The sequence below is a fragment of the Budorcas taxicolor genome, chromosome 7 (genome assembly GCF_023091745.1).
Source record: "Budorcas taxicolor isolate Tak-1 chromosome 7, Takin1.1, whole genome shotgun sequence".
In the NCBI taxonomy this organism is placed as follows: Eukaryota; Metazoa; Chordata; class Mammalia; order Artiodactyla; family Bovidae; genus Budorcas; species Budorcas taxicolor.
In genome coordinates this window covers 30,910,865-30,936,421 of record NC_068916.1, presented here as the reverse complement: position 1 = coordinate 30,936,421, position 25,557 = coordinate 30,910,865, and the positions used below count along the sequence as shown (strand labels likewise).

Here is a 25,557-nt window from a genome sequence, read left to right as displayed (position 1 = left end):
CAGGAGTGGTATCGAAATTGTTGATTACTCCACCTTTGTAGTCAAGGCCATGAGGAGAGGTCACGGTGATCTGTGGACGAGGTCCTTAGTGTTACAGACCAATAAAAATACAATGTGAGCCACAATAATTTTCAGTTTTCTATACCCATATTTTAAGAGTAAATTAAACAGGTAAAGTTAATTTTTAACTGAGTAGCTCTGAAATATTTTAGCATGCAATCCAGTATATTAAAAATTACTGTGATGTTTTACAGTCTGTTTTTTGTACTAAGTGTTCGATATCCCCTGTGTATTTCACACTGTGATTGTATATGCATTCAGACTAGCCACATGTTAAGTGATCGCTTGTCACATGTGGCTAGTGGCTGTGACTCTGGACAGTTCAGATTTAGATAATTGCGTGGAACTGGAAAAGGAGAGTGACGTCCAACAGCGATTTTTTTTGTTTACCACTCCAAATCCAGTGACGTGTTAAAAGCTAAATAAAAGGGACTTGTTGGTGCAAGGTACAGGGTATAAGACTTTGTGGCACAGCGCTTTGCAAGTAGTGAGCACTCGTACCATTCAACAAGTGGTAGCACTTTCTTTCCTGATGGAAAATCAGAGACTCTAGTACAACTTCCTTATTTTACAGATAAGCAAACCCAGAATCTAGATCATTATACTGAACTGATTTTTCTTAAGTCTGTTGAAGATAAACATTCTTCCTTGAAAATGTATGGAAAGAGATACATTAGCGATTCTTCTTCTAATCATAAACAGAATTCTAGATAGTCCTTTGGTATACAGAGAATTTATTTGTTCAAACTGTTACTTCAGAAGTGGCTAAGAATAGAAGATGGTACAAAACAGGAAAATTGTGGCTTGCTATCTGATCTTTTAATGCACATGAAGAAATTAAAAATCCTCATCTTCCTTGCTCTTGTCACATACTTTAATTCTCAAGAAACTGAATAATTTTAAGTATTTTTCTTAATAAACTGAGTCAAATGGAAACTTTGTAATTAAAGACAATTAAGGTGAAGCTACCCGCTTGTTAATACACAGAAATTTTTTTTTTATTAGCATCAGTTAATGGGATTAAACTGATTTAAGGGACTGCTTTGAGGAAAAAAATTCTATTTTAAATTTATATATGTAACTGTTTAATAAAACTAAAGTCAGACAGAATCTAACAAAACTGAACAATAAATTGCCTTCTTGTTGCTTCCATAATCAAGTCTTGAGCTATCTTGATTTTAGCCTATATTTATTTCCTAGATCCTGTTTCAGGTGGTTCTCCGTGTATGTGTGTATAAGTGTGTGTGGACTTGTGTGTGTACGTGAACGTGCATGTGCATGCATGAGAGGAGGCTTTTTAACCAACCTTTGCTGCCAAATTTCAGTTTAAAGTGCTTCTTACCTTCTTGCAACTGAGACACAAAATGCTTATGTTTTCATTTACATAGCTGAGATTTTTTTTTTGCCAAGACCAATTTGAGTTGATTCTAGTTCTAAAATCTGTTCCCTTCGCATTTCTTCTCTTTCTCCTCACAAGATCTTGTGACCTTGATAAAGTCCAAATTATCCAGAACCTGGTTTCAAACCACTTTTCCTGTCTTGATCTTACTCCGTGCTTTCACCCACCTTTTGCTTGAATCAAATGATGCCCCTGTCTTGTGAGAATGCGCTATCCTTTTATGGGTCAGTGTTGTTGATGTTGCCTTGTTTAACTTTTTCCCCTTTACCAGCAACTCGTTAAATCCTGTTCAGTCTTTTATGAAGTCCACATCCTCCATATATCCTTTTTAGTTTTCTAACTAGAAGGAAGCAAAGAACTTCTGGATCTCTTAGCAGGACTCTGGTGACGTTTTGCACCTTTCAGATTGTGTTTACTGATGTTTACCTTGCATTATAGCAGTCTTTCTACTTTGAGTAGTCTGTGTGCTTCTTGAGGAACGACTATGTTCTTGTTATTTCTTCTAGAACCTAGTATGGTACAATCAAAGGGGTGTACTGGGGTGATGAAAAATACAGTTATGCATCCAGTCTGCCTGTTTGAACCCTGGCTCAAGAATCTATATCATTGACTTAGAGAAAGTTATTTTTCTCTAAAACTTAGAGTTTCCGTATTCGTAAAGTGGAAAGTAATAATAGTACCTGTTCAGGTGCTCCTTCAGGGGATTAAGATAATTGATGTGACTTTCTCAGCAATAGCATGTACTTAATAAGTATTAGCTGTTAGGCATCCAATAAATGTTTACTGAATATTTTATCTCCGTCTGAACAAAATGACCTGCATTTTGATTATTTTACCAGTCTACTGCTTCTTTAAAACAATGGTGTACGCTTAACTAGGATCTAAATGGGCTTACCCACGGGGTCCTTCTCAGAACAATCTGTCCCTAAGATCTGCTCTTAGAGCCCTGAGGCTGGGGATCAGGGATGGAGGGGAATAAGACTTGCAAACAAAATCCCGTTTGTTTATTTTTCAGCCAGCAAAAGCTTAGATCTACCCCCACTACAAAGATGCTATAGTTAAATCAATCTTGTCAGGAAACTAGAGACTTCGAAAGAAGCTTGGGGACAAATGAAGGGTGAGAGAGAGATGGGGCAGTTGCTTAGGGAAAGTTTGTTTCCACACAGAAACACATAGAAGAACCTTGAATATGTTGTAGATTAAGGGAAGTAGTAATCAATGGAGAAAAGGGAGAATAAAAAGATCTTGACAGCAATTGTTGGAACAGTAATCACACAACTGGTGGTGAGGGCATGACACTGCAGTGATAGCCAAAAGGGAGATGGGATGGCAAGAAGAGGCCAGCGCCACTCATTCATTCACTCGTGGTATTTGTTCAGTCTCTGCTGTGTCAGGCACGGAAATAATGGATTGATTATCCGGGAAGAACAAGAAGGTTGTCTAGAAGGATGCCCTGATTTCTGGCTTTGATGACTTAGGATACTTCTGCTTTGAATAACATAGTATGAGAGAGTTCTGGGCATGTTATATTGTTTCCATCATAGTTTATCACAGGATAGTGATCGAGTTCCCTGTGCTGTAGTTGCAGTAGGGCTGTGTTTATCCATTCTGCATGTAATAGTTTGCATCTGCTAACCTCAAGCTCCCAGTCCATCCCTCTCCCACCCACCACCCCACCCACCACGTTTTTGATGTATCTTTGGGCATACAAGATGAAAATACATGAAAACATAAGTCAGGACTAGATGTTGTGTCATCAAGTTAGAATGTGAACATGCTCTGTTCCTTAAAACCATGATTATTAATGAATGCCTTCTCAGAGAACAAATGTGACTCAGCCTGCTGAGGACAAAATATCACATACAAGTAACATCTAAGGGAAGAATGGAGGTGAATAAGTCAGGTAAGTGCAAAAAGCCTCAGAAAAAAGAAAAAGGGAGTTTCTTCCTCTGAACAAAAAGGAAGGGAAAAGGCATTTCCATTATTTGGAAATAATGCCTGAATGCTTTTATTTTCTCAGTGAAATAGAAAATTAAACCATCATCAGGGAATACCAGCAGAAAAGCCAAAGAAAATGGGGAGCCACAGGAAAGTGGTAGATGTCTAGAAAACAGAAATCGAGAAGAGTCAGAGCTATGGATGAGTACCCACTTTCAAATAAGTTTGGAAATCATGAGCTTAGAGTCAACCAAAGTATCCATTTTTTTCAGCCATGAGAAAGCAAGACAAAGTTTGATTTATTCAAGATTAGGGATTGTTGGTGTATGTAAGAAAGCCAAGGGGGAGGGATTTTGAATGATTTAAAAGATCAAAAAGATGAAGGTAAATGAGGTGACAGGCACAGGTTGGGGAATGTAGCTATGATAAGGTGAAAGAAAAATTTTTCTGGTAAGAGGAAACGGGAGTCAAGAAAGCAGTCAAAGGAGGAAACCTGGTTTAAGAAATGACGTTAATGTATTACCACCTTTTTAAAAGAATAACTTCAATATGACAGCTGCACAGAGCTCTTACTGCAATGCATAGAGCTCGTAGTGTGGCAAAGGTTATTTCTGTGGGTTCTTCAAATTTACTTTTTGGTTTGCTGAAGTATTGAAAGCTTGTTGCATGTCAGCAGATAAAAACTGACTTAAGTCTTTTGATTTTTAAGTTAATGTCTATCTCATCAAATCAGTCCATGTACATAGTCTGAAAACTAGCGTCAGAAACTAGCATCAGAAACACTAATAAAACACAATGGTTTCCTGCCCCACAAACCACGATTTCCCTGGTGCTTTTCCTCAACGATAACCTCTTTCTACGCTGTTTCTTCTGCCATTTAAATGCCTTCACATTTCTAAGTAGAATGCACATCCTGCTTTCATTTGAATCATCAATTTTAGACATCAGCCACATCTTTTTTATGGCAAATGAGAGTTTTATGCTACCATCCATCTGCTTCATACACTCATCTCCCACTTCCAGTGTAGTTAAAGTTTTTGGTTAAATCAGTATTCAGTATTTTCAGTTTTAACACCTTACAAATATTGTTCACTGCTGAAAGTTTTAGGATATTTAATTGTGATTGGCTTAAAAAAAAACTTTTTAGAACAATACTAGAATTATATAAAAACCTTTAGGTAGTACACATAGAGTTATATCCTGTATACCTTGCTTCTCATTATTAACGTGTTAGTGTAGTACATTTGTTACAATTAATGAACCAATATAGTTATATTACTATGAACTAGCATCTATGCATGCTGTCATGTCCAACTCTGAGACCCCATGGCCTGCATCCCGCCAGTCTCCTCAGTCCATTGGATTTTCCAGGCAAGAATACTGGAGTGGGTTACATTTCCTCCGGGGAATCTTCCCAACCCGGGGATAAGAACCCATCTCTTGCATTGGCAGGCAGATTCTTTACCCCTGAGCCACCTGAGAGGCCCATTATTAATTGGAGACCATAGTTTATTCAGATTGCCTTTGTTTTTGCCTAATGTCCTTTTTCTAAGATTTCATGCAAGATACCACATTACATTTAGTTGTCATGTCTTCTTCTGTTACTCTTGGTTGTAATGGTTTCTTAGACTTTCTTTCCTTCAATGACTTTACTGGGTTTTTTTGTTTTTCTTGAGGTAGAACATACCTTAATTTTTTTTTTTTTTCATTTGGCTGGTGCTTTTTCTTTTTCTTTTTTTTAATCTATTGCCAGTTTTTTCCTTGTCTTCCTACAGTACATTTCCGACAGGACCACTCGGATCAAGTAATTCAGCCATTCCAACTGCCTTCCCTAGGGCTTGCTCTCCTGAGGATTTCGGTTTTCTCGGAACTGGTGCTCTCCGAGCATGTTGTACCTCTGGATTTGCCCTGAACTTTGGAATTGCCTGTACCTTTCTCTTGGGATCCATTCCCTATATCCTGAGTTTCATGCTTTCTTCCTTCTTGATTTATTCCCTTGTGTTGGAATAGTATGTTCTCCAGTGGTTTCCTCGGTTAAAAAGAAGATATGGCAGAAAGTATTAGGAAAGCAGCTCTCACAGTGTCCTCCTCTTGAGTCAGACTGCTCTGGTCTGGACTGGTTGTCTCTCTTTGCCTGTTGTACAGAGGATCCTAAAGATTCCTTTCGCTTCTCCCCCTGGCTTCCTATTGTCTATAACCCACATTTTCCTCTTTCTTGATTTATTCCTTCATTTGGGTAGATGTACAGTTCTTGAAAGTGATGCATAGAAACTTAACTTTTGAGACTTTATTTTGCCTTCGTCCTTAAGAACTTAAGTGGTCATATGTTGGACATTGCTTCCTTCTCTATAACCTTGCAGTGTTGCTATTGAGAATTCCAAACCCATTCTGCTTTCAGATCTTTTGTATATGCATTTTCCCTTCACCCCTATGCCTTTCCAGAATGTAAGATGTCATTTTTTTCCTTCAGTGTTCTAAATCTCATACAGATTTGCTGTAGTATGCATCTGTTTTCGTCCTGTGTGAGTGCTTTCAATCTGGAAACACGAAATTCAGTTCTGGGCATTTTTTTGAGTTATTTCACTCATGATTTTCTCCCTTCTATATTCTCTCTTCTCTTTCATTATTTGGATATTGGATGTTCTCAACTGATGATGTTTATTTTCTTATTTTGCGTCTGTTATTTTGTTCTACTCTCTGAGTTTACCCTCATTTTCTAATTGGATTTAAGTAGCTGCTGCTTGTTTCACAGATGCAATGCCTTCCTGTATCTCTCTGAGAATATTAGTGATAGTTTTAAAGTTTCTTTTTTCCTCCTTGTTCCTGTTTCCTCAAAATTAATTTTCTGTTTTTATCTCTCTTGCATGTTAGCTGCTTTCCTCAGATATTTGTTAATTTTTGGATGTCTTCTCAAGGTTAGCAGTGGGAACTGAAGCTGATGGAAGCTCTGTCAAACTTAAAGAAAAACATTTTTCCAGGTTTCTTGAGGTATAATTGACAAAAACTGTATGTTTTGTCATATGTTTTATAGATTGGGTGTAAGTTTAAGCATCCAATCTAGCTGGCTATCAGGTCCCGCCTCATATGAAGGCCACCAGCCTGTTGATGGGTAGGGCTGTGTCCCAGTGGGGCCGACTGCTTAGGACTGGTGTTGACCTGCTCCTTGTGGGGGTTAAGCCCCTGGTGTTGGTAGGCTAGAGGGAGGATTCCAAAATCGTGCCTGCCAGCATCAGTGCTCCCGTAGTAGAAACGAGCTCCCCGGAATGGCTACTGCCAGTATCTGTGTTCTCAGGGGGAGTACCAGTTGCCTCCTGGTACTGTGTATCAGGTCCTCCAAGATTAGGAGGAGTGTCTAAGCCTCCTTTCAGATCGTTACCTCTGTGCTGGGACTTGGAGCGTGTGAGAACGTGCATGTGCCCTTTAAGGAGGGTCTGTGTTTCCCACAGCCCTATGGCTCCTGTACGCAAGCCCCATTGGCCTTCGTAGCCAGATGTTCTGAGTACCTGTCTTCCCACTGTAGGACCTCCAGGCTGGGAAGCCCGGCGTGGGGCTTGCACCCCTCACTCCTAGGGGAGAACCTCTCCAGTTGTGATGATCCTTCCATTTGTGTTGTTGCCTACTCCAGGAATGTGGGTCTTGACTGAAGCAACACTCTGGCCCCTCTACAAGGTCTCATTGTGGGTCTGTCTTTATACTTTTAGTGGTATAAGGTCTTTTCCACTAGTCTTCAGATCAGTCTCATCAATTGAAAGTGAAAGTGAAGTCGCTCAGTCATGTCCAACCGTTTGCGACCCCATGGACTGTAGCCTACCAGGCTCCTCTGTCCATGGGATTTTCCAGGCAATAGTACTGGAGCGGATTGCCATTTCCTTCTCCAGGGGATCTTCCCGACCCAGGGATCGAACCCAGGTCTCCTGCATTGTAGACAGATGCTTAACCGTCTGAGCCACCAGGGAAGTCTCATCAATAGTTGCTTGTAAATAGTCTTAGTTTTTTGTGTGCCTGTGGGAGGAGCTGAGCTCAAGTTCTTCCTACTCTGCCATGTTGGCCACACCTATCAAATCTGAAAATCACTGAAGAGTGACCTCACTGGGCTGTTTGTAGGGAATTTCCAATGTTGGTGTTTCTAGAGTTTCCTTCTCTTGGGCTCATCAGATCTCCCAGAGATAACCTTCTACTTTCTTGCCTGGAAGGTAAAGGTATAGCTGTCAGCCTCTATGAGGTTTTAATACTCATCATTCAACATGTGTATGATCACGTGCCCCTAGGCCTCAACTATTTTTTGATGAAAGTTCCCATGCCCTCAGGTGGGCAAGTCATTTTCCAAGGTAAAGACTCTCTTTTTTACTCTCTCTCTCTCTCCAGGAAATATCCTCTGGAATTATGCCAATGTGGAAGAGGGGACTGAAGGATTTTCCCACTCAACTTTCACTCGGTCTTCCTTCTAGCCAGCCTATCTCCCATTCTAGATGAGGTGTATCTTCTCTGTCCCCTCTCACTGAGCCTTTTGGGTATCGTCCTGTGTAAATCAGGTTGATTTTCCGCTTTCTCACTGCTGGCTTAAATTTGGCTTTTTCTTGTTTACCAGAATGATTGCTTCTCATTCATCTCCTTTCTAGTTTATAAAAATCTTTTTGTTGTTCTCTCTTCTGCTTTTCCTATCTTTATTTATTTATTGTTTTTAAGGAGAAATTCCTTTTCATTTTACTGTGGCTAGAAGAAGCAGTGAAGTTCATTATGTATGTTCAATTCGTTATCTTAACCCAGAAATCCTAACAGTTTTTTTTTTTTAAGTGCAACATAATATTCATAGTGTAAGCACACCAAAATATTTTAATCCATAACATGATGGAATTCTTTTCTCTGCTCACAGTTACATAGCAGCTAACCTCCACGAGAGCCCCAATTAATTCTTGCCACCTGAGACTCAAGCCACTATATAGTCCCTCCTACACTGAATAGGCTAACCTTTGTAAGCAGCAGGATATTGCAGAAATGACGGAGTGTAAATTCTTAGTGTAGATGTAGTCTTCACTCTGAGCTCTTTCAGATTTTTTGCTTTGGAGGAAGCCTCCGTCTCTAGGGAGAGGTCTGAGTGGCCAGGAGCTGAGGCCTCCTGCCAACAATTAACATTAACTTTCAAGGCCTGTGAGTGAACCACTTTGTCAATGGCTCCTGCAGCCTGGTAGACTCTTGAGATGACTGTAGCCTGGGTATACGTCTTGTCTGCCTCTTAAACTGCTCCCAGATTCCTGGACCAACAGAAACTCTATAAGTACTTCTTGCTTTAAGAAGCTAAAATTTGGGGATAACTTGTTACTCGATAATAGATCATTTATACAGTTTTTTTTTTTTGTCTGCTTGCATTCTTCTGGAAATTCCCTGTTCATACTGTGTTCATTTTTTATAGTGCTATTAAGAAAAATTCTATATTCTTTACACATAAAATGTACACTAATCCTTTGTTATACATGTTGCAACTATCTTTTCAGTTTATTGAACATTTTTTAACTTAATGGTCTTTGTTTTACATTAATTTAAAATCCTTATTTAGCCTTATATAGTATAATCTTTCCCCCAAAGTCTTTGTTTTGGTTTTTGTAAGAAGGTTTTGTCTACCTTGAGGTGTTTTACAGTTCTGTTTTTCCACAGAGCTTTTTTACTACACGTGGAATTCATTTTAAAAATAAATTTTACTTTTCTTTCAGGTGGAGAGCCAGTTATTCATAAACTTTCATTACACCATTTATTTATACTATTTTTAACATTTACTAAAACTTTAATATTTAAATATTTATTAAAACTATATAAGTACTCAGCTATTTATTGAATAGCTTTTTTTCTTTTTTACCCTCATAGCTTTGAAATACCATTGTTGTTTCGTATTATGTTCCTATATATTAAGGAATCTATTTCTGAGCTATTTGGTTCCCTTTGCAGGTGTCTAATTTTAGCTGCCCTTCGTCATTTGTCTAATTTTGCTCTGGAATCATACTGGTTTAAATACCATGACTTTATAATATGTTTTGATGTCCTACAAATTAACTTATCCTCTCATTCTTTCTTTCCTTTTTTTGTTCAAACCTGCCCTGGCTATTCATTTTTCAAACAAGCTTGTCCCTTTTCTTAGCATGTTGGTTATTTGATTGTATTAGCTCTGTAAATTGTTTTGGTGAAAACTTACCCAAATAAAGCAACAAACTATTGATTCTTCTCATTCAGAAATGTGATGCAACTATTTTCAAACTTGCTTTTGTGTCCTTGCATAGGTTTTTAGTTTTCTTCATAAAAATCTTGCTTGTTTCTTAAATTTTATCTTTAGAAATTTGTAAGTTTTTAATATTGTTATTCATGAAGTTGTTTGGTTTTTCCCTGTTATTTTTGGATCGGTTAATGTTGGTATATGTAAGCAAGTTACTGTCTATGAAATCTACTGATTCCTATGTGATGATTTACTCTCTGGCACCTTATGAAACTTTTATTCTAACAAATTTTTAGTTGATTCTGTTTTTTGTATGTAGATAGTTTCATCTACAAATAACCTTAGTTTTATATATTCCAATCCAGTGTCTGTACCTGTTTATTTTGCTTTTCTTATTGTATTGAGTGGGGCCTCCAGCAAAATGTCAAACAATAATTGTGGTTAAGTTATTAAAACTATTCTTATGCTTCCTCCTGTGATGTTTAATGGGATATTTCCTGTAGGGTTGTGGTACTTTTATCAAATTAAAGCTGGTTTTGGTTTTTTCTTTTTTGCTGTTTCTAGGCTGTTAAGAATTATTAGGAAGAGGTGTACTGATTTATTAATCTTGCTTCAGAACTTACTGGCATACTCATTTATCTTTGTTCTTTTCTAATCTGACAATGTTGAGATAGATATCAACAGATTTTCTAATGTTTAACTGTCTTTATATTTCTGGAATAAATCTTGTTTGGTCATGATATGCTAGTCTTAGAGTAGAATGTTGAATAAGTAATATATTTTAGATAGATATTGGTCAGGACTTGTAAGTTGGTATTTAAAGCAGTTTATCATTAAATACGCTGAAATATTTATCTACTCAATACTAGGTGTTGTATTTTCAGTGCATGGATTTCATCTGATTCCAGCAGAATTTTTTTCTCTCTTTCTTCTTTTTCCCCTCTCCTCCCCCACCCTCCCCCCACCCCTGCAGTGGAAGTGCAGAGCCCTAACCACTGGACTACCAGGGAAGTCCATATTCTTATGTAATGTTTTTGCTTTTATGAACAGATATTAAGTGTACAACTTCTTATACAGTATTTGCCATGTATATTTATTAATGTTGTGAGGAGATACTACTTAGATGACCTGTCGGAGTGTAGAGAAGATATATAAGAACATCAGGATAATACATTGCCATGTTCTCTTACTTCAGTGCTATTCTCTTCTTTCCTTTATAGTGATTAACCCACAGAACTTGATTAGAAACTTACCTCTTCTAATTATTAGCTAGAATAATAATTAGCTCAGCTGGTAAAGAATCCACCTGCAATGCAGGAGACCCCAGTTCAATTCCTGGGTCAGGAAGATCCTCTGGAGAAGGGATAGTCTACCCACTCCAGTATTCTTGGGCTTCCCTGGTGGCTTAGATGGTAAAGAATCCACTGGGTTCAACTCCTGGGCTGGGAAGATCCCCTGGAGAAAGGAATGGCTACCCACTCCAGTATTCTTGCCTGGAGAATGCCATGAACAGAGGAGCCTGGTGAGCTACAGTCCATGGGGTCACAGAGTTGGACACAACTGAGCGACTTTCACTTTCAACTTCATAGTTATTTATCTTCTCTGAGCTTTAATTATGCCATCTGAAATAATTGAAATAACAGTTACAGCTGAGCTTTTAGTCCCTCAAGAACATACCTGAGAACCTGTATATATTTTCAGCAAGGTAAAATTAAATTATACACAGCTATTAGTAGAATACAGCAAAAAAGAAAAAGGGAAAATCCATTTGGACCATTTGTCAGAACTTCTTGGACCCGTACATTTCTGACTCTTAAATTCAAAGGTGAATAGGTGAGCTCTGCCACCAGACAGAAATACATATGCCAGGCTACTAGCAGGTTGTTGTGAAAGGATCACATAAAAATCATATTAAAAGTTTCATCAGCAATCTATAGCACAAGGATTTTATGATTACACAATCCTCATTTACATTATACATTATACCTTGAGACCTTAATAACCTGTTTCAACCAATCTTGAAATTGTTTCTGGGGGTGGAGCCTGCTATCATCAGTAGCCATTATTTTAAAATAAAAACAGGAATACTACTTCTTAGTCCTTTAAAGTCCTACTGTACATAACACTTCCTCACACGAAGCTTAAATGAGACATGGGATGTAATAACATCCCATGTGGTAACTGCTATATCCCATTGGTTTTGTAAAGATGAGCATTTAAATGCTTATATAAAACTTTGAAGAAAAATGTATCTATCAATATACCTAGAAGGGGATAAAAAATTTTTTTTTGTTTAAATATTTTCTCTAGAATCTAGGAGGTGAGGCAGGTAAGTACATGGCACAATACAGTGTGACACAGTCACAGAGGCTAAGGGGAGCCTGCAAGGTGGGCTCTGAACCTGGGCCACATGGAGCCCACAGAGCTATTTGGTCACATCTGGAGGTGCTGGCCATTGGAAGAAAAGAGGAGGGCTAGTCTTCACAGGGCCGAGCCTATGGGGTTCTGAGGGGCAGACACAACCTGGAGCTGCAAGTCGGTGGGTGAGGGCTTCACCTGAGGTTACGGTCCACATCAGACAAGTTCTTAAAGCAAAAGGCCTGATTAGTCCTCCTTTCCATGACTAAGGTCTCATCACAAACTTAAGAGGAGTTTCAAGCTGAAAGGCCCCCCTGGCCTCAAGAGCAAACTAGGCGCAGCCATTTACCTGCAGCCCAAGAAGCTCTTTGGACAACTCACCTTCAAGTTTCTATTCTGCTCCCTGCTCTAACCTAAGAAAGAAACTCGTGGTTTGCAAAGGTATCCTGATAACCACATTGCTCAACTGGAGCACTTTTATCTTTCAGGTACTTTCAGGTAATTAGCTTCTGGCCCGAGGGGCACATTCCAGCCCTTGCCTTTCTTTTTTTCTTTTTCTTCTGTTTTCTCTTATAGTTAAGAAACTCTATACCGACAGCATTTTAGAACTGGGGCAAGAAGTCGGAATGTTTGTCTCCGTGAGCAGCCCGTTTTCGGCCTCTGTATTCTGTGGTTCGACGGCTAACAGAACTAGACGCTGAATTCTGTGGTTCGACGGCTAACTCAGAACTAGACGCTGACCCTGGCACCGAAGGGGAACAGTAAAGTCTTGGTAAAAGTAGTGCAGGGTTCGCTGCTGTTCATGCCAACCGAGAGTTAACGCGAAAACTCAACCAACCAAAACAAAATCCAGAAGCTCCATGCTTTTCTGTTCCTTGTCTTGCGATCTGTTACGGGTGGCGTTTTGCAAACTGCAAATCCAGTGCCTGCTCGAGCCTCCAGGGCAGGGAGCGCCTGGGTGCGGCCCTGTCCCCGGCGCGGTGGCGCGCACACCCCTTTTCTGCAGACTCACAGGTTTCCAGGCCCCGCCTCCTCCGGGCCCAGCTGATCTCCGCGGCCCTTCGGGCCTGGAACCCAGGCGCCGGGAGAGAGCCCCAGGCCGCCCTGGGAGCGGCGGGCGGCGGCGGAGCCGGGCCGGAGCCGCGCGGTCTCCCGCTCCCGCCGGCTCGGGGAAGGGGGCGGGGCGGCCGGGCCGGGGGCGGGGCGGCGGCCGCGGCCGTGAGCCCGCCCCTCCTCGCCCTCCGCCGGCCGGCCGGCGCGACCATGGAGGTCTACATCCCGTCCTTTCGCTACGAGGAGAGTGACCTGGAGCGGGGGTACACGGTAGGTCCGGACAGGGCCCGCGAGCCGGACCTGCGGCTGCCGAGCCCGGGCGCTGCCCCCGGCCGCCGCCGCCCCTGCGCGGGGTTGTGTGCGTGTGTGGCGGGGGGATTCCTTCGCTCCTCTCCCTCCTCTCCCCTCCCCTCCCCCGGCCCATTGGGACGGCTGCGCCCGGGCGCGGTTGTCTAGGAAACGGGCGCCCCCTCCCTGGCGCGGCGGCGGCGGCGGGCTCCCGGGGCGCCCCGGTTTGGTCCCTTCCCCCTCCCAGCCCCGCTCCCGGCCTCCGGGCTGCAGCGCCGGGAGTCGAGTCCTCGGACGCGGCGCTTGCGGTTCTCCCCGCCGCCCGCCCCCTGGAGCCCGGGATGGACTGCACTGGTTCTGGCTCAGCTGCCCGCTCCGTCCAGACAAGTGGCTTTTGCCGCGGGCTGATGCTGTTGGTTTCCAAGTTCGGCAGGGATTCATTCAGATGGAAAACAGGCTCATTAAGAAAAATAATCATCTGTAGAATTTATTCGCCGAAGTGAACACATGAGTTGCTTTTAGATGAATTCCAAAGTTTTGTTTGTTTGCTGTTTCTAGTTCTGCAGTGCCTTGGAATGGCAAAGTCAGGTACTCACTGAGCACCTGTTCTATACCTAGGGGGACTGCGGTCTCAGAAATGAGAAACAGGGTCCCCGCTTTCACTAGTGGAGGAGTGGCGGGGAGGGCAGGGACCATGCCTGGAGCCTCTGGGTGATAAGTTTCGTATGGGAACAGCTGATTTCCCGGTGAACTTAGACATCTTCATCTAGACGGTCATTGCTAGAGGGGGAAATGCCTCACCCTGGACATGCCTGACCTTGGACAATTTTATTTCCATTTAGAGTTGGTAGGCTTTGGAGGGACTTGCGTAGAGCACTCTGAAGGATTTTTATTTTATTCACTTCTAATTCACTCGCTAAACTCCAGTTGCATTAATTTGGCAGAGCAGTATTTTAATCTCTGTCTTCTCTGAAGATTGTTGGGTTTTGGTCACAGCTTATTTGGACCCTTGTTTTTTCATGAAGAGGATTAAATCACCTTCTCAAAGGGATTTTTAGAATTAAGAGTAGTGATTGAAAAAAGAAAATCCAAGAAGTATGTGGGTTTCTAGAATTAGTAGACTGCTGGGTCCATGTACCCCCAAAACAAGTTCTCAAAGTCCCTTCCCTTGGTGGGGGGATGGGGAGACTTCAACCAAGGGAGAGCTGAGCTCCGTGGCCCTTATCTATATAAACAAATAAATTATGAATTTGATTAAAAATATACCATATCATATTTTAAAAGCGAAGGGGGAATGAATTTGAATGTGAACCTATTTAGGCTTTTTCCTTAGGCCTAAACCCTTGGTTGTCTTTCATTCTTTGGGTGTCTCACCTGTCCCATCAGCCCCAGTCAGCATCAACAGTCACGGGAGGCCTTCCATCTTTAGGGCATTCTTTAAGGATTTGGAGATAAAAAGGCTGCTTGTCACAGCCCTTGGTCTCAGTAGTCAAGGCTAAAAGTTAACTACCTTCTCAAATAAGCACTTAAGTGAATCAGAATGATTGATTTTCTTCCATTAGAGGATCTGTGTTTTTAACCCAAGTTTTTGTGTTTCTTTTTTTACTGGTGTTATGGCCAGCCATGTGCCAGACGCCAGGTTGTGGATTAAACTGATTTGGAAGGCACCTTTGTCTTGGTAAACTTGGTGGTTAGAAGCTTGCTTCTCTAAGGAGAGCTTGTGTGCTTTTTAAAAGTTTACTGAAACGATGACTTCCCTGGTGGCTCAGATGGTAAAGCATCTGCCTGCATTGCTGGAGACCAGGGTTCAGTCCCTGGGTGGGGAAGATCTCCTGGAGAAGGCAATGGCAAACCACTCCAGTATTCTTGCCTGGAAATCCCATGGATGGAGGAATCTGCTGGCTACAGTCCATGGGGTCACAAAGAGTTGGACATGACTGAGCGACTTCACTTTCACTTCACTTTCAAAAAAACAATCCTAATGTATTTAGGTTAGTAGCAGTTTGTTACTTCTGCAAGTGATTTTTTTTCCTTTGTGAGTTTGTGAAGCAGATACTTTGTATCCTTGGCATAACCGTTTCGTAATTGCTAGGCAGTTTATTCATTCAGCAGGTATTAACTGGAGTGCCTGCTGTGGGTCTCTATTCTGGATGCTAGGAAGTTAGCACCTTCTTACAAAAAACCCAGAGTTTAAAAGTTTAATCTCAGTTATAATCTCATTTTCCTAGGTAAAATCATGTATGTGGCGTGCATGCTAGGTTGCTTCAGTCGTGTCCAATTCCTTGCGACCCCATGGACTGTAACCCTCCAGGCTCCTCTATCCATGGGATTCTCCAGACAAGAATACTGGAGTGGGTTTGCATTGCTTCCCAACCCAGGGATTGAACCAGACTCTCTTAAGTCTCCTGCATTGGCATAGCAGGCTCTTTACTACTAGTGCCACTTGGGAAGTCTCCAAATAACATATATTTTACTATAAAAGTTACATTTTTACTTTAGTGACTGTGCTTTAAATTTAAGAAATATTAATTTGCAATCTAACAAATTCAGTGGTAGGACATTTTAAGTAGAGGATGATTTTCTCTCCTTGCTTCTTGTCCCATGCCCTCAGAGATAAGGCATAGGGGTAATTTCTTAGAGACTTTCCCCCCTATGCTATGAAAACATGTTTTTTTCCTTTTTAGAATAAATAGCAAGATTTCACTATAGCTGTCATCATATAACTTATGGATATCTTTCGGTCCCAATATGGACGGGATTGTATCTTTCTTAGTGATAGCAAAGGAATATTTCACGGAAGGAATGTACCATAATTTGTTTACAGAGATCTCTGCTGATGGCCGTTGACATTTGCTTCTAATTTTTTAGCAACTATGTCAAATATGTTGAAATAAGACATCCCTATACATGCCTTTTTATGCAAGCTACTAGGATTTCTGTAGAACCTTAAATAGAAGGGGTACTTCTGGCCCTCTTAAGTTTTTATCAGTATTGCTCAAGCCCTGTTATTCAAAAAAACATATGCAAAGTTATGCTCTGTGTACAAAGTAATTTACCTTTAAAGAGTGAATGTTTGCCCTTTGATTATTTAAACATTTACTGTGGGCCTGCACTGTGTGCGTTAGGTGGGGAACTGAATAGTGGAAGGATCTTGTTCCTTCCTTGGGGACTCTCAGCCCATCCTGCAGGGGCCAGGTGGGGAAGAGTTAGGGTGCTAATGTCAGCTGGAGTCTTGAGGAAGAGAAGGAACTGGGCAGTTCTGCTCTGCCTTAGGATGGTGTGCTGGCGGTGGGGGAAGGGTGCTCAGGAATGCTGACTTTTGAAATCTGGTGAGGTTTTTGCTGGGATTGTGAATTCTAAAAAGAGGAAGTGCAGGGCAAAATTTCTTCACCCAGTGAGGAGGGGAAAGACATTTTAAACTCCCAGATTCACCAAAACAAAATAGACAAACAAAAGCAACAATAGAAAGAACACTTCTACATCATTGCAGTTTACAAAGACGCAGAAAAGGATATTGTAACAAAATGCAAGTCAACCCTTCCCACCCCACCCCCCACCCTCCACTGTGCCTTTATTTAATATCTGTTCCTATTCTAGTCATAAGCTCCTTGAGGCTAGGAGAATGTCAGTCTCCTATGCTTATCCATGTTGTCCTGGGCTCATGCATATTGTTCAGGGTTTATCCATAGTGAAAATTCACTATAAATAGTGAATGATTGAGTCTTCTGATAGAAGAAGGTCAGTAGAGAGAAGTCACTGGGCTTCAGTGATCCTGAGGTGTGAAACAGCTTCTCGAGTTGTACCGGGCTGGTGCCGAGTGATTCCTGATGGAGAGAGGTGTGGAGAGACCAGCTCGCTAGCCTTGAGAACCGTAAAGGGGTCTGGACTTCAGCTTCAGACCATGGGACGTCGCTGGAGTTTTAAGGAAGGAAGTAACATGACTAGATTTGCATTTAGAAGGATGACCCTGGAGCATTAATCATGGAGGAGATGCTTGCAAAATGACCAAGAAGAAGAGGATGAGGGCTGAACTAAGGCGACTGGGCAGGGAAGGGGGTGGGTCTTACAGGAATCCCCAGGGTCTGGTGACTAGATGTGAGGCATCAGGGTGACTCCTGCGAACAGGGTTGCCAGGGACCAGAAAAGAACTGGCACGCAGTCAGTTTCATTTGGGGGCCTGTTGGGCCTTTTTGTGGCAGATGAAGCTATTTTGTTCTGGAATTCAGGATACATAGAGAGGTCAAGGCTAGAAATATGGCTCCAGGGGGTCTTTTAGCATCAAAGATGGAAAAAACCATATATGTTGATGCTCTTCTCAGGAAAAGCATGTAAAAGTGAGGAAGGAGGCAGGACTGAAGGTAAAGCCCTTCTCAGCACAGGAGCCAGAGCAACAAGGAAACCCAGGGGTGTGAGGCAGAAGAGAAAAAAGAGTAGACGCTTTACAAGGAGCAAAGCGCTGGATGCTACTCTCTGCCCTTTCCAGGACAGGATGGAGCACAGTCCATTGGACATGAGAGTAAGCAGGTCCTGGGTGCCCATCCTATAGGCTAGTATTGATATTTTCTGTTTTCAGATACATGGTTAGTAAAAACAAAATGGACTTTCCTCATAGCTCAGTTGTTAAAGAATCTGCCTGCATTGTAGGATACCTGGGTTCAATTCCTTGGTTGGGAAGATCCCCTGGAGAAGGAAATGGCAACCCACTCCAGTATTCTTGCCTGGAGAATCCCATGGACAGAGGAGCCTGGCGGGCTATAGTCCATGGGGTTGCAAGAGTCAGACATGACTTAGCGACTAAAGAGAGAGACAGAAAAACTAAAGAAAACTAGAAAGACTGTTCAGGGAACAACATAAAAGTCTGAATGTATTAGATTTCATTTTCCATAGTTGTAAAAATCAAGGCATTGAATTAGATAGATTTTCAAGTCCATTTTAATTATATGTGTGTGATTGAGTGTGTTGTGCTTATACAAATGTGTCTTTTTCTTGAGATCTCAATTCTTTTACTGATTTATTTTCTTCATGTTTCTTAGTGCATAAGGCACCTCCATATGTACATAGTCATAATATTGAGATCTATGTAGGGATTAGTTAGTTAGTTAGTTAAGTCGCTCAGTCGTGTCCAACTCTTTGCGACCCTATGGACTATAGCCCACCAGGCTCCTCCCTCCATGGGATTCTCCAGGCAAGAATACTGGAGTGGGTTGCCATTTCCTTCTCCAGGGGATCTTCCCGACCCAGGGATCGAACCCAGGTCTCCCACATTAGAGGCAGACACTTTAACCTCTTAGCCACCAGGGAAGAGCTTGGGATAGTAGGGATAGTTACTTTAATAGTTTCTGGGTTAAAATACACAAATTGAACAATATAATGAACTGCCATTTGCTCATTACTCACCTTCAATATTTTACAATACTTATTTCATTCACTACCTTTCATTCTTCCATTTAAAACAATTATGCAGTATTTTAAAGCAAATCCAAAATAAAATTTCACCTGTAAATATTTTACTGTGAATATGTCAGCTAGACTTTAAAGAAACATAACCAAAAGGTAAATATTACTGCAAGGTTAGCAAAACCTTAATATCATCCCAACTCATAGTTATTTTTGTTGTTTTTAATATAACCCCAGTGTAGATATTGCCTGAGAGTTAACAGTGATCTGTGGCAAGTATTATTACTACCATTTTGTATTTGTGAGAATGAGTCCAAGAGATTGAGTAAGGGGGCCTAGCCACTTCCTCTCTCTGTTTACCTTCATCCTCAGAGTAGCTTCCACCTAGTGACAAAATGGTAACATGCTTCAGATTTAAAAAAACAAAAGCATTGTATTCTACAACATCCAGAGGAAGAGAGAATGCTCCTTCAGAGCAAGGGCACCTTTCTTCCTTTGTATCTCATTATCCCTAGTTGGTTCCTCAATGGATGCCGTTGCCGGGGGGATTCTGTGTGCCGATTGGCTGTCTTCACTATGTTTATTACCGTCACCATGGCAAGGATAAGTTAACCAGATGGAAAATAGTTAAGGGGCATCTCTGGAGCTAGGAATGAGGTCAGTTCATTCCGGCCACCTAACCCTGTAGACACCGCAGTGGGAGAAGCTCAGAAGGATAGTGAAGCCACAATGCCCACAACAGTACCTTCCAGTCACCCTTTCTTTATAAGCATCTTTGATGCCAGAGGGCTCCATGTAACGAGGGCATAGCTGGCACAGTGCCTCACACATGGTAAACTCCTAGCATAAACGAACATTAAACGTGCGTTGAGTAATTAAGTCAACCATGTGTATGTTCCTTACTCTGAAAGACAAGACATGCAGTTTGAAAATATTCTTGACCATTAACAAACAGAATGCTACATTCACTTGGAAATTCAAAATTTTACAAGGCGATTGAATTTTGCAAGGATGGTGCTTAGAAATTGATCGATTCTTTTCAAATAAGCTTTTGATTTTGAAATAATTTTAGATTTGCAGAAAAGTTGCAAAATTAGTACCAACAGTTCCATATACCGCTCACCTAGTTTCCTTCTTAACATCATCCATTGCCATGGTAATATCAAACCAAGGAAACTAGCACCAGTACCTTGTTAACTAACTAAACTCCAGACTCTTTGGATTTCACCAATTTTTCCACTCCTGTCCTTTTTCTGTTCCAGGATCTCATCCAGGATACCACAATGCATTTAGTTCTGTCTGCTTTGAAATGATGCCGTGTTTGTAGTCCCAGGCTGTAGCACACTGTCTCTAAAAATGAGACAGGCGTGTTATTAGATATGAACCTGTATGGATTAAATCAAATTTTGATTATTTCAGGTGCTTCCAAAAGGATTGGACACAACTTAGCAATTAAACAACAGAAAAGGATACTAGTACAGGCATGCTGCTGCTGCTAAGTCGCTTCAGTCGTGTCCGACTCTGTGTGACCCCATAGATGGCAGCCCACCAGGCTCCCCCGTCCCTGGGATTCTCCAGGCAAGAACACTGGAGTGGGTTGCCATTTCCTTCTCCAGTGCATGAAAGTGAAAAGTGAAAGTGAAGTCACTCAGTCATGTCTGACTCTTAGGAACCCCATGGACCACAGCCCACCAGGCTCCTCCGTCCATGCGATTTTCCAGCCAAGAGTACTGGAGTGGGGTGCCAGTACAGGCATACCTCAGAGTTATTTCAAGTTCAGTTCCAGGTTACCACAGTAAAGCAAATATCTCAGATCAAGTCACACAAATGTTTTGGTTTCCCAGAACTATAAAAATTATATTTATATTCTGCTGCTGCTAAGTTGCTTCAGTCATGTCCAACTCTGTGCAACCCCATAGACTGCAGCCCACCAGGCTCCTCTGTCCCTGAGACTCTCCAGGCAAGAATACTGGAGCAGGTTGCCAGTTCCTTCTCCAATGCATGCATGCATGCTAAGTCGCTTCAGTCGTGTCCAACTCTGTGTGACCCTATGGACATTAGCCCACCAGGCTCCTCTGTCCACAGGATTCTCCAGGCAAGAATACTGGCACGGGTTGCCATTTCCTTCTCCAGTAGTCTATTAAGTGAGTGGTAGCATTATGCCTAAAAAACCAATTTATACACCTTAACTAAAAAAATACCTCACTGCTAAAAACGCTCACTTTCGTCAGAGCCTTCAGTGAATGATAATCTTTATACTGGTCGCAGGTCTTGCCATGATGTTGGTGTCTGCTGACCGATCGGAGTGATGGTTGTTGAAGGTTGGGGTGCTTTGGCTATTTCTTAAAATAAGACAACAGTGAAGTTTCTGCATTGATGAACTCTTCCTTTCATGAATGATTTCTCTCCAGCAGGCAATGCTGTTTGATAGAATTTTACCCACAGAACTTCTTTCAAAATTGGAGTCAGTCCTCTCACACCCTATTGTTGCTTAGTCAACTCAGTTTATGTCATTTTCTAAATCCGTTGCTATCATTTCAACAATCTTCATAGCATCTTCACTGAGAGTAGATTCCATCTCAAGAAACCACTTCTGTTGCTCATTAGAAGCAACTCCTCATCCGTTTATGTCTTCTCATGAGATTACAGCAGTTCAGTCACTTCTTCAGGCTCCACTTCTCGCTTTCTTGCTGTTTCCAATACATCCACAGTGACCTCCTCCTCTGGAGGCTTGGATGTCTCAAAGTCATCCATGAAGGGCTGGAATCGCCTTCTTCCAGACATCTGGTTATATTGATGTTTTGACTTCTTACCATTAATCATGAATGTCCTTAATGGCATGTCAAATGGTGAATCCTTTCCAGAGGTTTTCAGTTTACTTTGCCTAGCCAGATCTATCAGAGGAATCACTATAGTCTTACAAAATATGTTTCTTAAGAAGTAAGACTTGAAGGTTGAAACTGCTCCTTAATCCATGGCACAGGCTATAGATAGATGTTGTGTTAGCAGGCAGGAAAACAGTATGAATCTCTTTGTCTCCATCAGAGCTTTCGGGTGACCAGGTGCATTGTCAATGAGCAGTCATATTTTGAAAGGAATCTTTTTGTTCTGAGCAGTAGGCCTCAACAGTGGGCTTAAAGTATTTGATAGGCCATGTTGTCATCATGTACTGTCACCTCGGCTTTGCTGTTCCATTTAGAGAGCACAGGCAGAGTAGATTAAGCTAATTCTCGAAAACTTTCATAATAGTGAAGGAGCATTGACTTTATCTTCAATCACCATTTGCATTAGCCCCTAAAAAGAGGTTCACCCTCCCCTTTGAGCTTTGCATCCAGGCCTTGACTTCTCCTCTCTGCCTATGGGAAGCCCTAGATGACATCCTCTTCCAATAAAAGGCTGTTTCACCTACACTCAGAGTCTGCTGTGTACTGCCACCACCTTCATCTTCATTCATTATCTTAACTGGATGTTCTGGATAACTTGCCGCAGGTTCCACATCAGCACTTACTGCTTCACCTTGCACTCTGATGTTATGGAGACTTCTTTCCTTCAGCTACATGAACCAAACGCTGCTAGCTTCAAACTTCTCTTCTGCAACTTCCTAACCTCCCTCAGCCTTCACAGAACTGAAGAGAGTTGGGGCCTTGTTTGAATTAGGCTTTGGCTTAAAAGATGTTGTGGCTGGTGTGATAGTCTATCCAGACCATTACATCTTTCTCCGTGTCAGCAGTAAAATTGTTTACCTTTTTGATCGTTTGTATGTTCACTGGAGTAGCATTTTTAATCTCCTTCAAGAACTTGTCCTTTGCAATTCACAAGCTTGGTTCGCTGTTTGGTGGAAGAGGTCTAGTTTTTAGCTTAACTTGGCTTTCAGCATACTTTCGTCACTAAGCTTTCATCATTTCTGGCTTTTGGTTAAAAGTGACAGGTGTGTGACTCTTCCTTCCACTTGTACACTTAGAGGCTATTGTAGGATTTTTAATTAGTCTGATTCCAGGTTCTGCCTATTGTGTGTATTGCTGTATCTCAGGGACTAGGGAGGCCCAAGGCGAGGGAGAGAGATGGTGGATGGTCAGTTTGTGGAGTAGTCAAACTTAACATTTATCCGTTAAGTGTGCTGTCTTATCTGGGCACAGTTTTGTGGTGCCTCCAAACATTGGCAGTAGTAACATCAAAGATCAGTGATCACAGATCACTGTAATAAAAATGATAGTAGTGAAAATGTTTGAAATATTGCACGAATTACCAAAATGTGACACAGACACGAACAAATGCTGTTGGAAAAATGATGCTGATAGACCTGTTTCACGTAGGGTTGCCGCAAACCTTCAATTTTTTAAAAAATGCAGTTTATGCAAAGTGCAATAAAATGAGGTCTATCTGTACCTACTTTGTAGGATGGTTTAAGGATGGGGAAAGAATCTTTACAAAGTGCAAGGAATGCTGTCTCTAGCTATGTTCATGATTTATTCATATTATTTCAAGTATGAACTGCCTTGAAGGTTACTTTTTTCTTTTAAAGTTTTTTAATGTGATTTAATAATGTAAACCAAAGTCCAGAATAAATATTTGTGTTGTATAAGACAAACTTCTTGTAGATACTTTGGAGTACTACAGAAGGAATAGTTACATTTAACCAACTCATAGTCTTATTACAGCTTTTGACGGTGTGTTCAATTCAGATTTAGTTTTTTAGCCTTATTTACTACATTTTTTCTTCAAGATTCTAGCAACTAATGTTTTTACATAAATGTTAGGCTGTCTTCTGGAGGGCGTGGGGATACACACTTCCCATGTTCTCCATTCTCTTCCCATTCCCCACTGCATCTCTCCAAAACAAGTGAGTCATCAGGCACATACCTTGTATTCTTATGTTGGTTTTGCAAGTACTCATTCAGATTTTTAATGCGATTTCCTGTCATTTTGCCTTATATGTGTCTGTTCTAATTTTCAATTGTATGTCTTTGTTAACTTCCTTGCTTTCTAGTATAACAAGATGTTCCCAGTAAATCTTTTACCTTTCCAGCCCCAGATTTGGAATTAGCTTTTTCTCTAATGGTCCCTGGTTCCCTTTAGTGGGAAATGATTCAGGGACCATGATCTGGACACAAGATACACAGAGTCAGCTTTCTGGGTCTCTGTGGGCTTCGCACCCATCCAACCAACCAAAACCTTTTCACAGTTCGTTGACTCCGGATGCCAAATGGGCCCATATGGAGAGCTGATTGTGCCCCCTGTACTGTGCCCTTTTATGTGAAGGACTTGAGCATACACAGAGTGTGAGGTTGGCTGGGGCTCCTGGAACTCATCCCCCAGGGCTTCCAAGGGCTGACTGGGTTTGTGGAGATTTCTAGACCTTTTTCTGTGGTCAAGGTAGGAATTTATCTTCTTAGTTTCTTGTGTCTTCAACTGTGTCTTCTTTCTCCCACACTAAAAATCTCGATACAGTTGTCCCTCGTTATCTGTGACCCGTTGGTTCTGGGATCCTGTCTGCATACTCAGATTCGAGGATGTTAAAGCCCTGTGGTCAGCCTCTGATAACACCAACTAGCTACCCATTCTCATTTTATTTTATACTCTTGTTACGTGTTAAAGTGTTAGTCGCTCAGTCATGTCCAACTCTTTGCAACCCAAGAATGTAGCCCACAAAGCTCTTCTGTCTATGGAATTCTCCAGGCAAGAATACTAGAGCAGGTAGCCATTCCCTTCCCCAGGGGATCTTCCCCACCCAAGGATCAAACCCAGGTCCCGTGCATTGCAGATTCTTTACTGTCTGAGCCACCAGGGATGTTTAAAAATTAATTTTGTTTTGAACTTGTGTAAAGTATCTGCTGCGTCAGGTCTATCTGCGGAAATCTAGCTTCTGTTTGTGTCCTCTTCCCCCTAAGAGGATGCCATCGACGTCCATTAAGAAAAAAGTTATGGTTTATCCTTATATTTCAAATATATATGCACAAATACAAATATACTTGTTCCCCTACTCTCTTTCTTAGATTGAACGGTAGGACACTAAGACATCTTCTTCCTCCTGCTTTTTTTTTTTTTTTTTTTGATGTAACAGTATATCCTGGAGATGACCCCACGGGCGTATGCAGAGATCCCGTGTTCTTTTCTATAGCCCTTTGCTTTCTGTTGTTGTCTGCATCGCTACCCTTGTTCATATTCTTTTTGTGTGTTTGTCAGTGTCTCTTTAGATTCCCAGCAGTGGGTTATGAGATCAAAAGACAAATGGGTATGTAATTTTGCCAGGTATTGTCAAATTCCCTTCCTGGGATTGTGCGACTCTGCACTCCCATAGCAGTTGATGAGAGTACTGGTTTCCTCACAGGCTTGCCAACTGAGTATGTTGTCAGGCTTTTGGATTTTTGCCAATCTGATAGGCGCACAGTATCTCCATGTAGTTTGCAGGCTGAATTCTGATGACTAGATTGGGCGTATTTGAAACAGTCTTTCCTCCCCTTCTAGTTGCCGCCCCGCCCCGCCCCGCCCCGACCCCACCCCCGCCCCCACCCCCGCTTTAGGGAGTAGTGTGGGTATTTGAAATATATGGCTGTCCTCTTGTTGATTTTTATTTAAAACACAGATTACTGCAGGTTTTCACCTTATAATTTTTATTCTAAGGTAGAACCAATATGTGGGTTGAGTCTCACCATCTGCTTTTTCTTAGTTCTTCGAATTTAGATAAATTTAGGAATTTAGAAGTTGTTTTAAAAACTATGAGCTTCTCTCTCTTCTGTACCTTCCATGTTCTCTCTACCTTGCTGCTGCTGCTGCTAAATCGCTTCAGTCGTGTCTGACTCTGTGCGACCCCATAGATGGCAGCCCACCAGGCTCCCCCATCCCTGGGATTCTCCAGGCAAGA

The 25,557-nt window shown here is 41.6% G+C and overlaps 1 protein-coding gene across 1 annotated transcript in view; it reads left to right on the top strand.

The window, feature by feature from the left end:
* Positions 1 to 13,210: 13,210 nt before the first annotated feature.
* SNX24 (sorting nexin 24) overlaps positions 13,211 to 25,557 on the top strand; it is a 171,382-nt gene continuing 159,035 nt past the window's right edge. Inside the window, exon 1 of the mRNA XM_052643813.1 lies at positions 13,211 to 13,280. Within this exon, the coding sequence (XP_052499773.1) occupies positions 13,221 to 13,280 (60 nt within the window). The 5' untranslated portion in view covers positions 13,211 to 13,220. The remainder of the gene's footprint in view (positions 13,281 to 25,557) is intronic.